Source organism: Calliopsis andreniformis, chromosome 3 (genome assembly GCF_051401765.1).
Source record: "Calliopsis andreniformis isolate RMS-2024a chromosome 3, iyCalAndr_principal, whole genome shotgun sequence".
Classification (NCBI taxonomy): domain Eukaryota; kingdom Metazoa; phylum Arthropoda; class Insecta; order Hymenoptera; family Andrenidae; genus Calliopsis; species Calliopsis andreniformis.
In genome coordinates, this window is record NC_135064.1 from 5374665 (window position 1) to 5390426 (window position 15762).

Consider the following 15762-nt stretch of genomic DNA (forward strand, 5'->3'; position numbering starts at 1 on the left):
AGGAAACTAGTTCGCGAATGGCTACAACACCGTCGAAGCCTGGCAGCCCTCTCCGTTCGATCTGGTGCGCGCGACTATTTAAATCTTTTGTAGTAGCTGGTGGCGTGCTGGGTCTGCTTCGAGGAAGATTCTTTCGTCACATGTAGACGAAACTGTTGCTTGTGCTGCCTGGGATTCCTGCATAAAGTGATTCTAAGCGTGTGTCATATCGACAGGGATATTCATTCTGCAGTTCGAATTTTAAAGAGGAGGTCCAAGCATGACGATGCGCAAATCACTTGTTGTTGATCTATGGCCGCTTCAAGCTGTACTATAAATTATAGTCTTTTATGAATGTAGTTCGACGACTAGTTAACACAGGAAGTAGAATTCAAGATTATATTGTATTATAATTTTTTTATATTTCATTTCATATCACTAAAGTTTTTCTTTCGATTTAATGAGTTCTTGATATTGCTGTCATGAAGAAATATTATATTTTGGAATGGATTTTTCACATCTTGCGATTGACAGTATTAAAGACCTAAAAAATAAAGAGTATGGTTTCGATGCTTAATACTCTGATTCTCTTTTACGCTTTTAAGAGAAGGAAGCTTAAGTAGATTGGAGTAAAAAGTTCTTGAAACTTTCAAGGAGCTTAATTTCTCGAATGTTCTTGAACGAGATATTTTTGTTCTAAATAAGTCCTCTAAAAACATTACGGTCTTCTTCGTCGAACAACTTCATAAAGCTTCTTTTATCTTCTTAATTACAATATCTCCTGTTAATGCAGACGTCATGTTTCTGTTAGAAGGAAAAATTTTACCGAAATTTGGTTTCTTGAAAACATTAAGTTGCAAGTAATTTCATGATGTGTTATAAAGATGTCTATATGTAAAACACTTTCAAGGGGGAAATCATCAAGGTGTTTCTGTACTTCTTGTGTTTTGTCTTATTTTTGAGAAACAAAAAATTGTGATTTAAGCAACATGATTAGGTCATCCTTTACACTTTACATCATAACGATAGATATATTTTCATTTTTAAAGGAGAGGGAATAAAAGAATATATACAATTTCAAACAAATTCAAAAAAAAATCCTCAGAGCTGCTAATAACATTGCAGTTTATGCGACGATAAAACTTCCTAAAAATAAAACTTCAACAGAACATTCTTCAAGCGAGTATTATGTTTTAATGTTTTCCTCAATTCTTTTATACTATCATGAAAAGCTTGGTATCATTTGGTAATTTTCATTAAAATTATATTACATTTATATATGGATAATAAAATAGTTTTTAATTCAAAATTAATGTCTTTCCTCAGCAATAAGCACCTTATTTCTTTTTTCAATATAGTAGCAGAAATCAATATAATTCAGTCATTTTATATGACAAGAAAATATTTCTACCTTTCTCTCAAACATGGGTATTTTCTTGATATTGTATGAAAATACATTTATATACATTTGAATAAATAGAAACTTAATCCTTAATTAATATGAGATCACAGTATTCATATTAATTTAATTTTACAATATTTAAAACAAAGTATATATATGAATATTGTACGAAAGTCGATAGACTGAAAAGTTGTGAATTTTGTGCATAACACTACAATCTTTTTTTTCGTAGAATAGTAATGATTTCACTATATTATGTTACTGTATTGACATTGTACCACTTATTGATTAAGAGAAGTAGGGACTTTTTCATAAATAAATTTATATGTTACCAAATGAATCTTTTAATTATAAAAATCATTAGAAGTATTTGTCATTTTATGAAGTTTTCATTCGTTACAGGAAAGTTGTAATTAACAAAGTGCTTCCAAACTTTTATCCAATAATCATTATCATTAGTATCATTTTTTATTGTTGCTTTCGTGTTCTAATTTTACGAATGAGTTACTCAGAAGGTTTTCATCCGAATTAAGAAATTCAACGAAAGAGACAATTGTTGAAACAATTGGAAGCTTCAACTTTTTCCTTCGCGGAATCAATAGTGACGCAACAGTGACGCATTTCCTAGCCCAGAATTCGCTCATATACGCAGAGGAGGAAATACGTAAGTAGCATATTCTGTGACGGACTCGAGTTGACCAGATCGCTGTGTGTTCTCGCGTCTCAGCGTAATCTGTCAAGAGTTTTAAAAACGCCCGAAAATAATCTGGCATGACGCACATGGTGTCTGCATGTCGCAGGACCATCTAGAAAACAGACACCCTTGAAGTTTCGCGATTGATACAGGTGGAAATAGCCCGAGAATCACGACGAAGAAGTTTTAAATTTACGACGAATGTTCTAAATCGAGGATCGATCGAAGTTGAAAGTTTCTGGGCGACTTCTGAAGTTTGAATCACTTGTCCCACTTGTGTAAAACTGTGTTTCTTGAAGAAGAGCAGTCACAGCTCGCTGAGACAGTGATTTAGTTCGAACACAGTTTTCAGATGATTAGGGTTATTTTGTATGTACAATATTTCCTCGCTATATGCTCATAACGTCAGCGACAAGAAGTTTATACAGTGATAAGAGACATCGTTCTGAAATCTGTCTCTGTTTTAGTAATTTCTGTTTGTCCTATCGTGAATAAAAATGCTAAGAAGTGACAGAATAAACAGAAAATGTCCAAAGGGAGAATAACTATGAACTTTTATCGAAGAAGTATTACGTCTATAGAGTGATTTATAAATTTATGACAATATTTTTGAAAGTGAATACATTGTTACTTTTACTTATTACTGTGACTGACTATTTGTGTAAACATATTTATGTGTATAAATGTGAGAATGTAACATATATGTAGAAATGTTGCTTTATGAATTTCTTTAGAATTTTATTTCAGTATTTTGGAATTTGATTTTTGAATTATGCCAGCTTCCAAAATTATTTTTTTTTAGAGTTGTATAGGTAGCTTCGTAAAACTATTTTTGGACCGTAAAATTTTATAGAATTTTGATTATTTAATTTGAATAATTGAATTCTAAAGACACATGTTTGAGACCGTTTACAAAGCCTTTTAATTTCGAAATTTTTATGATATTGTCTCTCAAAACTTCAGTCTTCAGTTATAGAATCTTACTATAAAACAGTATTTTAAGTTTTAAAATCAAAATGAGTCTGAACTTACAAAGTAGATTAAGAGTTTTCGTATTCCAATGCAAATTCCAAGTTGCGCTTTTCCATGCGTTTTAGAAACCCTTTAGACATATATATGTTGTTAATTATTCACATGATACATACAAAAAAGTGCGAAAGGAATTTGAGATTACTTAGAAAACACCTAGAATTTTCCAGTGAGTGTGAAATGCAACGTTGTGCGGGAAAAACGCTTGAAGCGATTCCTTTGATCTTCTGTGAGTAAGATACCACGTACGTACATATGTGCAAGTTGCTTTCACCTAACATTTGTTTAACTTGTTCTTTGTCTTTTAAAATATTGAAAGAGATAATATACATATATTACACGTTTCGATATAGGAATGAGGATTCTCCAAACATTCTATTTCAGTAAGAAATTTTGTAACTAGTAAAATTAATTGTATTTGATCATAAAAAGTCAATTTTTTATTTCTAAGAGTAATTAATTTCTTAATTTCCTATAGTTCTCTTGACTACCTGATAGTTTATTTTTCTTTATTTCAATTACAAATACTAATTAGGAATTTTCACAGATAAGTGTAACATCACTTTTCAATTAATCTACTAAAACAACATATATGTGATTAAGAAGAATTTTGAACACGAGTTTTGAAATCTAATTACTAATTAATAATAGAAAACGAAATAAAATTTATTAGAAAGTATTTTTCAGTTTTTTAAAACGATGAGAGAATGAAATAGACTGACTTACCATTTGCATTAATTTTCTGCAGAATATTTACAAGATTTTCGCTTTGAAGATTTAAAATAGTCATGGCATTTTGCCAAATTTTTCCAAATTGAACTACTTTTTCGAAAGGTATGGGCATTTGTAACCTAAATAATTATTTAGAGGGTACAAAAATATACTTCTTTTTTTCGCATTGAAATGATTATTTCTTCAAGATGAGGACTCTATATAATGTGGTAGTCTCTGGTTTATGGTATAATTTGTACACGAACATAGGTGATTCCTTTGATAAATTTTTCATATAATTCAGAATAAAAATTAGAGACAAATTTTATGTTAATATATACTTTATCTGTATATACAGAATTTTGATTAATACAGAACGGCAATAATTCACATTTTTTATTTTTAACACAAAAGCAAAGCCCACCTTTATTTAAAATTTCCGAGACAGCCAGTACAATTATTTAAAACTAATCGTGTTTTAATAGATAAAAAGTATGTACGTATCTATAAATTTAATAATAATTTTCTGAAGAATTTTAAATGTATAAAAAACTAAAATCAGTTACATTATTACATCAAGTATAAGTGAATGCAGTAATTTTTGCTACTATGGAGTATTCTTACATATTGTACATATATCGAATATCGCCATTATGAATTAAGAGATAATTTCAAGAAAACCAAAAATAACTGGAGGCTTTAAAATAATTTACAGGAATAAGAGATGAATTTTTCAATGATATATTTTAATGGCACTAAACTTTGCAAGGCAGCAGCATTCAGAGTTTTCAATTTCGTGTAACACCTTAAGTAAGTAGTACATCCTACTAATCCGGTCTTTTCTGAAGAAAAAGGGAATTCTCCGGAATATCTGCTTCGGGAGAGATTTGCAACAGATGAAAAAGAACGTACACCTATGAGATACAGAAATTCATGTTTTACTGGCAGAGGCAGACACTTTTTCCCTTCAAATGGACCTTGTATCTGTCGCTGCACCCTTGTCACGTCTGTCAAAAGCTTGGGAAAGTGCTCCGACCCATAATAAACTAAATGTTGCTGTTTTTGTCACTTTTTTCTCATCGGTGGATTCAATTGTCACAGTACCTCCTGTTTTTAAGGATCAAAAAATTAAGGTAAAACATTTTCGTGTAAAATGTTATTCATATACAATGAAAAATTTTATCAATGTTAATTTTCTCATTCAACTTTCTTTTCTGTATAAAATTCAGCACTGTAAGGTAACTTTGTAATCACTATAGTTACAACGTAGAGATCTAGAATTTTTCAATAATTTTATTCTGCTGCATACTATTTTTTAATAATTGTTATACCTATTCGAAACTCTTGTGAAATAATTTTTAATGGTTGCTTAAAAATTTGTAAAATTCCAGTTATTAAAAATAATTTTAAGATTAAGATCTAAAACTTCAAACACTGGATAATGTTTAAAATAATTTTACATCATAGAATCTGTTTTTGAAAGGTCTAAATTCCTTTAAAATCTCAAAAACTAATAAAAATTCTGTAGTATGGAGTATGGAATATGCTTAGATTTTTAAGGTCAAACGTTAAAAAATAGAAGTTTCTCAACAATTTTTAACTGTATATAGTAATTTAAAAATGATATTCATTTAAATTGAAAGCTATAAAAACAAATTTCGAAGTACTTCTAATCATCTAAATTTAACTTTCTTCTTACTATTAAAGCGAAAATAAGCAGATTCTGCATGAATTTTGAGACCAAGCATCGATTGAAGGAAATTATGGGCGAAAATAATCCCAGAGTTTGCTTTGAGATTGATCTCTGCCGAGATACATCGAGTTTCATACCGCTTTAATAAGCCTCACGGAACGTCAACATTTCACCCGACGTCGAAACTGTTTTGACTTTCGAAACACATTTTCACGTGCTCTTAGATCTCAACCCGGCGCTCTTCAAGAATCGGTGTAGAGACGACATCTGGCTTTCTAGAGCTTCGGGGGAACAAACGATCCGTGGGTGGGTATGGTTGCCAAAACAAAGCTTTTCTTGGCTACCGGGTAAACAAATTTTGAGAAAATCGCTGGCTTTTCACGTTTCTTCGCCTCTACAATAATATTCGGGTGCATTCTAAACGCTTCTATTATTGTCGCCTGTTTCTTCGCTCAATGCCCCTTGTATCGCCCTTTTCCACATTAATATATTCCCTGTTCCGTCCGTCATATATGTGCAATGCACACCGCACGTGCATGTGTTCAAATATTTATCTTTAACACTGTGCAACGTGTGATAGAAAGCCTGATGAATGATGGCAGTCGACGTGTTAATGCAGTTAGTATGATTGTAAAAGTTGAAAAAATTGTTGAAGCTGTTTGTGATTAGTTTTCTTTACACGTTCTATCTTTCACTATTTTTGTTGAAGTTGTAGGATTTTTGTTTTATTTATATAGGATTTGAATTTTTATAAGTTTTTCGAATCAGAAATTTCGTGGTCATTATGATTTTCAGTTGACTTTATATTCTACTTTAGTAAAATTTTGGTTTTTAACTCTTAAAATTAAGTTCGATAGTTTGACACTTGTTATGAATCCCTACAAAAATTATTTATAATCGAGCAAGCGATTATTCCTTATTTTTTTCATCTATGATCATCTTTTATTGCCTTAATATTCAAGTACTTTCTTTAATTAAGTACTCACTAAATTTCATTTGTATAAGATTTTTACTCAGACTAGTATCGTACTTTTTAATTACGAATTTTCATTTTTTTTTCTACATTAAATTGATCTATAAAGTATAAAGAAACATGACAGTTTTTTCAGTCGAATAAAACATTATCTTCATATTAGAAGCAGCGGTAAACTAGCTTACATAATCTCTATTTTCGATTAAACCTGATACTCTATCGCGCAAAGTCTGCTTCCAGCATGAAAGCAAAACTATTTCACACGAAGTTTAATTCATCATAATTATACTTGATTACTGCATCTAATTTTTGCAAACCGAAACATTTCTCTCACATCCGCCTGTTTATTCTTTTGGCCGTATAACTTCTTGAAACAAATATACGGTTCATTATTAAGAAAGCCTTCACCTTTCAGCATTGTTACACTTACCAACATTAGAAACCCCCAAACAGTTCGCCAAAAATACTAATCACTTCCATTAAATTTGCAATCATATTTTCTTCACTCGACTCCATTTTGTTCCACTAATCGACAATAAAACTCCACTTTCGATGCATTTAATAATAAAAATTTCAAAGTAAATTAGCTAGGATCAACAGTTGTCTACTTTACACTTAGAATCATATTATGCACTGTTTTATTTTCTACTGCCTTTGCTTTCGTGATTTTTATGCTACAAAATACTCCGAAGATCACAAGTACCTAGGACGAATTATTGCTGCGAAATGTCGTAAGCAGAAGATGTAAATTTTATTCTTAAAAGCTCGAAAATATCGAAAACGCGAATCGTGCGGCTCGAGAACTGCCGGCCGGGAAACCTTAACGCGTTTGACCAAGTTTCCAAAATAGTTTGGAGCAGAGTTAATGCACGGATCTAGTGTACGATGATGTCTATTTGTAGCGGGGAAAAACTGGCGCGTTCAGGCCTGCCAACCTCGGCTGCCTGAACTTCCTAGCGATTAATAGCGGTTATCTTCTTTAGAAAGATTACTCATATTATAAGATTTGCAGATTTCATTGAATATTTTCTTTGAAATATTGGTACAAATTAGTTGTCGATATTCCTAATATATTTTGAAGGCGTATCATTCCATTTGTACAGATAAAGAATAATTTTTATGTTTTTGCATTATCGTAGAAGCCTTTGATTCTAAGTACGTACAAACAATACTAATTATTGCATGTTATATTTTCTTAATCAGCTGTAATAACAGTATCTAAAACTAAACGATGTATTCTGTACAATATTTTGTATATATTAATTAGATATCTTATTCTTTGATTGAACTTCCTAAAATTTGAACTGGTAACTATAGAAGGTAAATGAAGACTTAAAAATTTTGCATTTAATATTACTGATTTATTATAAAAATCCTGGGAAAGCTCAAGGTGCTAATATGTACCCTTTTGTTATCAAACAAGCAAATTAAAAGAGAAAACGAAAAATTCTTCTATACCTAGAAGTACCTCGGAAAACGCTGTCCGTTTGAAAGGTCTGTGCATTACCTTGTTCTACTTCAGCATTGATGTGAATAGTCCTCAGCCTGAGCTCCTCGTTCTCGTAGATCATTCCTCTCGAGGATTTCCGGTCCAACTTCCTGTTCGGTTTTACACTGACGTCTCTGCGTCTGGTTCTTAACATCCCAGCACCACCCACACTCACTCCAGAACCCGCCATCATTTTGATCGACTTGTATTTAAAAACGCACGTTTGTAAAAATTCACTTCGTCTGTAAACGTTTATGTCCACTACGTACAACCGTTGAAAAGTCACTGTACGATAATCATAATTTCGCGGCATCGTCCAGATCGGAAAATATAGTTCACTTGTAGTTGTTGAAGTAGGAAGATGTGCATTTTCTAGGAACCTCGAACGCCTGTTTCCACTTCGATTTTTATATCGCCCGCCTTCTGGCAGTTTTACGACGTTGGCTCTTTGATGGAGTTTGTACTTCCGCTTAATGGTCGCGGACGCGTTAAATTACATACCTCCATTAGGAAAAGACTTTAGATGCTTAAAAGAATAAAATAAGATTGTAGAAGAGATTTCAACTGTGTTTGTGACCTCTGACTTTTGTTCGATCCGTCGCTCTATAAACCTACTTGCATTCGTGGTGTTTTTATGTTTTCAATTCTTGGAGAGCTTTTTTCTATAAGCTTTTCGCGTACACTCACATGTTTCTTTTTAAATTCCGTTTAAACACATGTTTGATTATTTTCTAAATAGGCATGCATTAGACTTCTACATTTTGTTAGACGTTTCCAAATTGTTCTCAAAATTTCTTCTCTTCTCTTATTTTTTCCTTGATTATAATAGATTAGCTTTTTTTAAATTTTTTTAAATGTTTTGAAATTCTCCTTCGCTAACGAAATTGTTTTACTACAGCTTTTATAGTTTTTTTTTTTGTTATCTATGTATTTGTATTAGTCTATTTTTTTCTTTAAAATAGTGCTTTTTTTCCTTTTTTTTCTTTTTCTTGGGAACTTAGAATACTGTTTTGTCTTAAAATTCTTCCCTAAATTCTTCTCAAGCCTTTAAGTTAATATATTTCTTATGCTAGGCTTTCTTGACCTCTTTTCCTTTCTCTAGAATCGTTCAGGTTTTCCTTTGTGTTTCTTCTTATATTTTTCTTAAATATTTTTGTTTAAATTTCTCTCCTAACACTCCTCAAGTTACTTAAAATAAAATCAATTTATATATTTCTAAATCCTTTTGCTTCCCTTAGTCTTTCTAAGTTTCCTTCTTTTTCTTAAATCTTCCAAAGTTTCTTCATCTTTTAAGATTTATATAAAATTTTGCATGCAAATATTCCTGAATGTTATTCTTTCAACTTCTATTCAGTTCAAAATAATCTCATACAAAAATTGTATCTTTGTCTAGACTCTTTTTGAATTTGTCTCAAGCTTTGTTCAAATTTTAACATATAGATTGAGATAGAATAATTGCAGTCACCAGTAAAAGCATTGTCTTAGTTTTACAATTTATATTCTTCCTTCAAGCTTTCTCATTAGCCTATCATCAAATTAACTTGACTTTTTCTTCCTTTTTTCTTCTCTTCCTCAACTTATGTGCTTCTTCCACACTTTTCCCAAGTAACAAATCCAAATCAATCTTCACTTCCTCCTCAACTTACTGCACTTACTCAAGCTAGCCACTTGTGAAAGAGTCGATACAGAATCATCGTTGCCAATGAAAGTTTGGACGAACGTATCCATAAAAGCTTGAAATCTTGCCATTCAATGCATTCATCTAGATCGTAGCGTCCCGAAAATCGTTTCACCAAATGCCTTGTGTCCTATTAGCGTCAAAACCCAGTACATCCACGCTGCATAGGGAAGAATTTGCATCGGTCGTTCGTTTGTCACGCGATGCTTCTCTCGCGCAATTTGCGTCCCCATTACTCACCGTTTATCAGCGCTCTCGAGCGTTCCTTTTGTTCTCCTGTATTTCTTTCAATTCGTTCGCGCGTCCACGGAAATTTATCCGCACGCATCTTCTCCAACGTGGAGCCGCTCTTCCGGTTTCTCTTCCACTTCGATTCCCCTGCGGATTTATTCGCGTCGACGGCTCGAATTTATCGGCGTCGAATTTTTCGTAGCTCCGTCGCGCGATTCCATGATTTTTCTATTCGAGCATTCGAAACTTGACTTTTTCGTAAGCCGACCCAGAAGCTTTCTTTGGCTAAGTGATCTCTTTGTCGTGCTTGATACAGGTTTTTCGGAGAATTTCAAACATTTAGAGACGAGTGGTTTGTTACTTTACAAATGTCTCTTTAGGATGCAGCTTCAAAACTGTTTTGATATTTTCCTTTGGTGTGATAGAGCTTGGTTGTGTGTTTTTGTAGAATTCCTTTCTTGGTTCCTTTAAGTTGTTTTTAAGTCCATTAGTTTGGTATTCATTGAAGTCTGTAAAAAATAGAATACTTAGTATTGAAGTGAAACATTTTGCTGGTACACTTCGCGACACAGAGATAACACACCCTAAAACACAGTACTTTCACGATTTGTATGTAATCAATTTATCCACTTTTGATATATAAGGAATTGACTATTCTAGTGTAATCTAATACTATGAAAACTTAAAAAAGCTGTTGTAACATGTAGTTACTTAACTACGGTCTACGATGAAGACCATTCTTGTTTTTGAATTTTCTCTTGCCTTGTTTAAAAAATTAAGATAACATAGCAGTAAAAACTATTGGAGAATATTCTAGAAACTTGGAAGATAATTTAACAATTTTTGGGAATTTTTTAAAAATACAAAGACATAAAAGAATGCATGGATTCAGTTTGCAGAGTATTCTAACATATAATTTCATAATTATTATAAATATAAGAAGCTGTTTTTATTATTTTGTGAATTTCTTTTTATTCTAATGAACTGGTGATATACGATCGGGAAGTATGTTGCATAATCTTGAAAATAATTCAATAATTCAACAAAATGAATTTTTATGATTGTATTGAAGAGTGATCAGTCCTGTGCTTGTTCAAAATATTCAAATTTAATGCTTTGAATCATTTTCGTCTTCTGTATATTCAGTTTCTACCAATTTTATTTAACACTTATTTGTTATAAGCAGATCGGGAGACCTCATTGATCACTCTAAACCTTTTATTGTTTCTTATAGAAACAGTATTTTATAATTGCTGTTTTAGATACTTGCGCTGTCTTGGTTATAAAATATTGTACGCAATAGACCCTGAGGATTTATTTATTTGTGAACCTATTAATTCAATATAACTTTAGTGATTAGAAGAATATACAGATCACTTATCTTCGGTTAATTTATTTTATGTAATGTTAAGTTATAAGGTGTGCCATTTTGTTTGTCGCAAAGTGTATGATATACAAAGAGAAAGTTTTGAACTTACGTTTTCTATGTATCAGTTACTTTCCTTCAGTCGTTTAATGTCTTTGCTGTAATCTGAATTGGTTAATTATTACTTTCTTTTTAATACGTTACATCGTGTATGTCTTAATATAGAAACCTGAATTGGTGGTTAAATGGATAAAATCCATAGATCTTTATTTTAAACTAATCTTTCGTTTACTGTTTTCAATAGAAGTATTTTACATTATACATTATACATGTATAAGTAGTTTTCCATGCTTGAAGCAAATGTTACACATTAAAGTCAACGAACTTGATTGAATTTCCATAGATTCCAATATTTGAAGGTTCCAATCATTAGATGCAACAAGTCTCACTTTGACAATGTCAACATTTATAGTGCGAAGCATTTAACTTTAGTTCCAGATTGTGAACAAATCACTTGTTTGTTTGTGTCCGCACGAAACAACTATCCAAGTAGTGGCATTTCACCTGAAAAATAAAAAGTGTATGAATATGAATGTATTTAATATTATAAACTTCACATATTTCTTAATTTGTAAAATTAGTAGCACGTAACTTATACTTATTGAAATATATAGAAATATATCAAGGAAAAACTAGTGAATAGTAGATAGTGTTATATAAAATAATGTGGATAATAGGAAATAGAGAATAATATACGAAAATTAAAGGAATAAGGAATTCAAAGAATGATATTTCTTTCTTTCAACATTTTTTCATTTATGTTATCAAACTGATTTGTTTCAACTCTCTTTTTTATAGTTCTTTAAATCGCCTGATCTTGTTTTTATATTTTTATCCAGTACAAATTGTACTTCTTTAAAGGTTATTATTATTTGATTAATAAGATAGCATTTTAATATACAAAAAATGAACATGAATCTGAGCATGGTAACTCAAACAGTATATTACCTATGTTACAACTGCAAAAGTTAAAACATAAGCTATAATATAAAACTATGTCAGAACCAAGTGTAGAACTCATTATTATTTATCATAAAACAAATTAATTTTACGCATAGCTCTATGTATGAGGTCCAATAAATTATATCTAGCAGTAATTTGCGATGAAATAAGATACATATAACATTTGAGTCCTTAAGAAGCACACAAATCTCTCTCATAAATTCTGGTCAATTAATGTTATTATTAATCATTTTAAAGAGGAGAATTGACTTTTTTCTCCATCCCTCATTGTTCTTTTTCCCCTGTTTCTATAAGAAGTAGCAACAAATTTAAAGAGCGCTAAAAGCATTAAATACATAAAGAACGAAAACTCTTTCTCTTCCTAGCCCTGTCCAACTCACAAGCAAACAGTTTTCAAATTTGCTCTTGTTCTTTACATCTCCTCTTCCAATCTCTTGTCCTTGACCATCCCCACAGGTGTTTCCTTTGCACTCTTCCTTCTCTCACTCACCCTTCTCTTCATCTCCGCCCTGGTACACCTCTTTCGTAGCCCCCCCCACTTTTCAAAATGTAACGCAGGCCACAAGCGATCGGCGACGACGATATGCACCTGCGCTTTCATGGTCTCCCCCTTTCGCGGTTTCTTTCCGCAGTCGTGCACACGCGCGAGCACGTTCCTCTTTGATGTCACTTTCCAGACTCTGTGTGCCGTGCACCACGGACGAACGAGGGAGGGATACAGAGAAGGAGAAAGTTGAGAAACAGAGAAAGAGAGATGGGCCAAAAACGCACTTCAAAGCATAGATTTACGTTCTCCACCAGTCGCTTTCCAACCGGCGAGAATGTTTTCCTATTCCATGTATTTGCCAGTAAGCGTGCAGCTGCACCCCGGGCGAACGAAATACAGGGGCGTGGAGAAGAGGCGCGAGACGCGCTTTTCCGAGGGTGGATCGGCCCGCTGGCGAAAGCTTTAATCGCCTGTCCCTTTGGAACGTCCGCGACGGAACGTTTGAAACGAAGATGAACCTGTGGTCGACCTGGATTTTGGACACACGAATTTCTGAAGTGGCCTTCGCTCGCTGAACGAATCAATTCTAATGGGCGAATACAGTTCGGTTGCGCGAGGAACGTTTCGCTCGTTGAGCTTGACTGTGGATGTACTGACGATTTAAAATCGTTTTGTGGAGTAGATTTGTTTTATGCGTCTGGGTCTGATTTCGGTTAGAAACGCAATGTAGGTGGCGTATGACTAAGTAGAATTAATAATTGCAGTTATTAAGTAAATGTCACTACACCCAAGCACTTAGGATGTTAAGTATCCTAGGAAGTGAAAAACCTAAAAATGTAGGTCCCGACATTTCAATTGCATTCTAGTAATTGAATATAGTTACTATTTTGTGGTAATATGTTTTGGTTTTAACAGTATGTACTAGTTTGTTATTACAATTTAAGGGGGTAGACTAGTCATGTAACTTTTCGAGATTGCCATGTCAATATCTGCTGTTACAGTTTTCGTTACAGGAATAGCATTACTTACAGAGACGTAGCTGTTTATTGAATGCGAGATGAAGCTATTCTATGATTTTGAATTTGTGACGCGGCTTAGAAAATTTCCCCCTCCACTGTACATACAATTACATGAATCACGTGTATGTGAGTTTAGCGCATCGACAGCTCAGAAAAGTCGAGAGAAGGAGCAGATGTCATGCTTACTCCCTCGCTCTTGAAACGCTGAGATTTAACTATTCAAGTTACCGTCAAGTGACATGGGCCACGCACGATCTTTTCAATTGCCTAAATGTTTTCATTTTTCGATTTGTTAAAATGAGTTAAAAGTCGCTTGCCCGCGACTTGGATAGCGTTTGAGTTTCAAGAGCGAGAGAGTAAGCTTCGTTGTAAATTCGCCTTCTCTTTGGATTTTCCCAAGCTGCCTGAAATGGTCCGAAATACCGAGTTCACGTACACGCAGCTGGTTCGATAGTGTGTGTAATAGAAGGAGAAATTTTCAGTAACGTACGTCGCTAATTTGGGTATCACAGATACAGAGTCCACATTGGTAGCCTTCTTAATTAGGCGCTGCCTCGTTTGCACAAGCCCAACTAAACCTGTCACATATTTTACTCTATTTTATCGATAACCCAGCAAAAAGTGATGCTGAGACATGAGTTTACGGGGGCTAGCTTTTCGTCCTTATATGAGAAGCTTTTGTACTGGGAAAGGGTTCATTCGAAAGAAAGAAGTTCAGTGGAGCGCAGTCAACTTGTGATTTTGTTCAGAATACTCTCTAAATTACATAAAGCTGCTTGGATTCCACGACTATGTACGGTCAATTATTACTGTACTTTATAACACTCGTATTATTAAATATCAGCAGAATCTCGTTAAATCACGTGTTGACTGCTCTTCATTAAACGTTTTTCTTTCACGTTTCAAAACGTTTTCAGGGGGGAATGGACCCCTTCCCAGCTCAAAAACTTCTCATATAAGAACGAAAAGTTACCCTCCCGTAAACCCATATTTTTTCCAAATTTTGTCGGTAATGTCACCTCTATGCCATATGCTAGTCTACCCCCTTAAGTCTAAAATGAAATAAAATTGTGTTTTTATTCAGGTACCGGGGCCATGGTCGTCTATGGAGACATTTATATTACTATTTTTTTTCTTTTTTTCGTTTTTTGTTCTATTAGGCACATTACAATTGAAGCTTAAAATTAAATAAAACTAGCGCTAGTCTTCGGGTATCAGAACATAGTCTGTTACTGGAACATTCACTTTAATATTGTGAACACCGTGTATATTTTATAGAACCTGGTATTGAACTAGAATCACTTAAAATTTTTAAGTAAAGGAAATACTCTTCTTTAATATAATTGAGTCCGTTGTAATTATATTGGCAAGTCTGTCCCTCCAGTAGCCGCAATGTAAACAGATAACGATTTTTAAGTTTTAGTAAAAAAAATAATAGATATTAAATAGTGTAAAGGTGGGTGTGCACTACAGGTTATGTAACAAAGTTATATAAGTTTTTTAGAAAACAGGAAAGAAAGATGTTATATGCATTTCTTCTTTTTTGTTTTCTAAACAGTTGTTAAGAATAAGATAAAATATTTAATGATATGATGTTATTTAGAACTTTGGTTTCCTCATCGATTTTGATGGCTTTAATAAATTAAGATTAAATACTTCAAAAGCACATAGCTAGTAATAAATTAATTGCTTTGTAAACATGATCGTCTGTCTATAACAAGTAATTTGGGCTGCACAATTTGCTATTTGTGACATAGTTTTATAGTCTCGTAATGAAATGAAGAAGCCTATTCGCCCCTATAAACCGATATTGGACAGTGGAAGTCGATAAATCCAAAGATAACCGTACAGAGGATTCTAAATATATTTAGTTAATTCTTAACTTCTAACAAAAAGTTTTTGACCATTTATACTGGCATGAAGTAGATCAAAATCCGACTAAAACGTATTATCATTATGTAAATACTTCCTAATTTAGTATGGGATTA

The 15762-nt window shown here is 32.9% G+C and overlaps 3 protein-coding genes across 5 annotated transcripts in view; 1 reads left to right on the top strand and 2 right to left on the bottom strand.

Annotated features, from left to right (window-relative positions):
• Positions 1 to 10367, bottom strand: part of LOC143188665 (uncharacterized) — a 35700-nt gene extending 25333 nt beyond the window's left edge. For all 3 annotated transcript variants that reach the window (XM_076393056.1, XM_076393055.1, XM_076393054.1), the window contains exon 1: positions 7989 to 10367. In XM_076393056.1, the coding sequence (XP_076249171.1) occupies positions 7989 to 8283 (295 nt within the window). In that variant the 5' untranslated portion in view covers positions 8284 to 10367. The remainder of the gene's footprint in view (positions 1 to 7988) is intronic.
• The window catches only part of Ror (tyrosine-protein kinase transmembrane receptor Ror), a 444527-nt gene that overhangs the window by 121494 nt on the left and 307271 nt on the right, over positions 1 to 15762 (top strand). The window lies entirely within an intron of this gene.
• Positions 11364 to 15762, bottom strand: part of LOC143188666 (uncharacterized) — a 28501-nt gene continuing 24102 nt past the window's right edge. Inside the window, exon 2 of the transcript XR_013003560.1 lies at positions 11364 to 11809. The gene's annotated coding sequence lies outside the window, so the exon portion shown is untranslated. The remainder of the gene's footprint in view (positions 11810 to 15762) is intronic.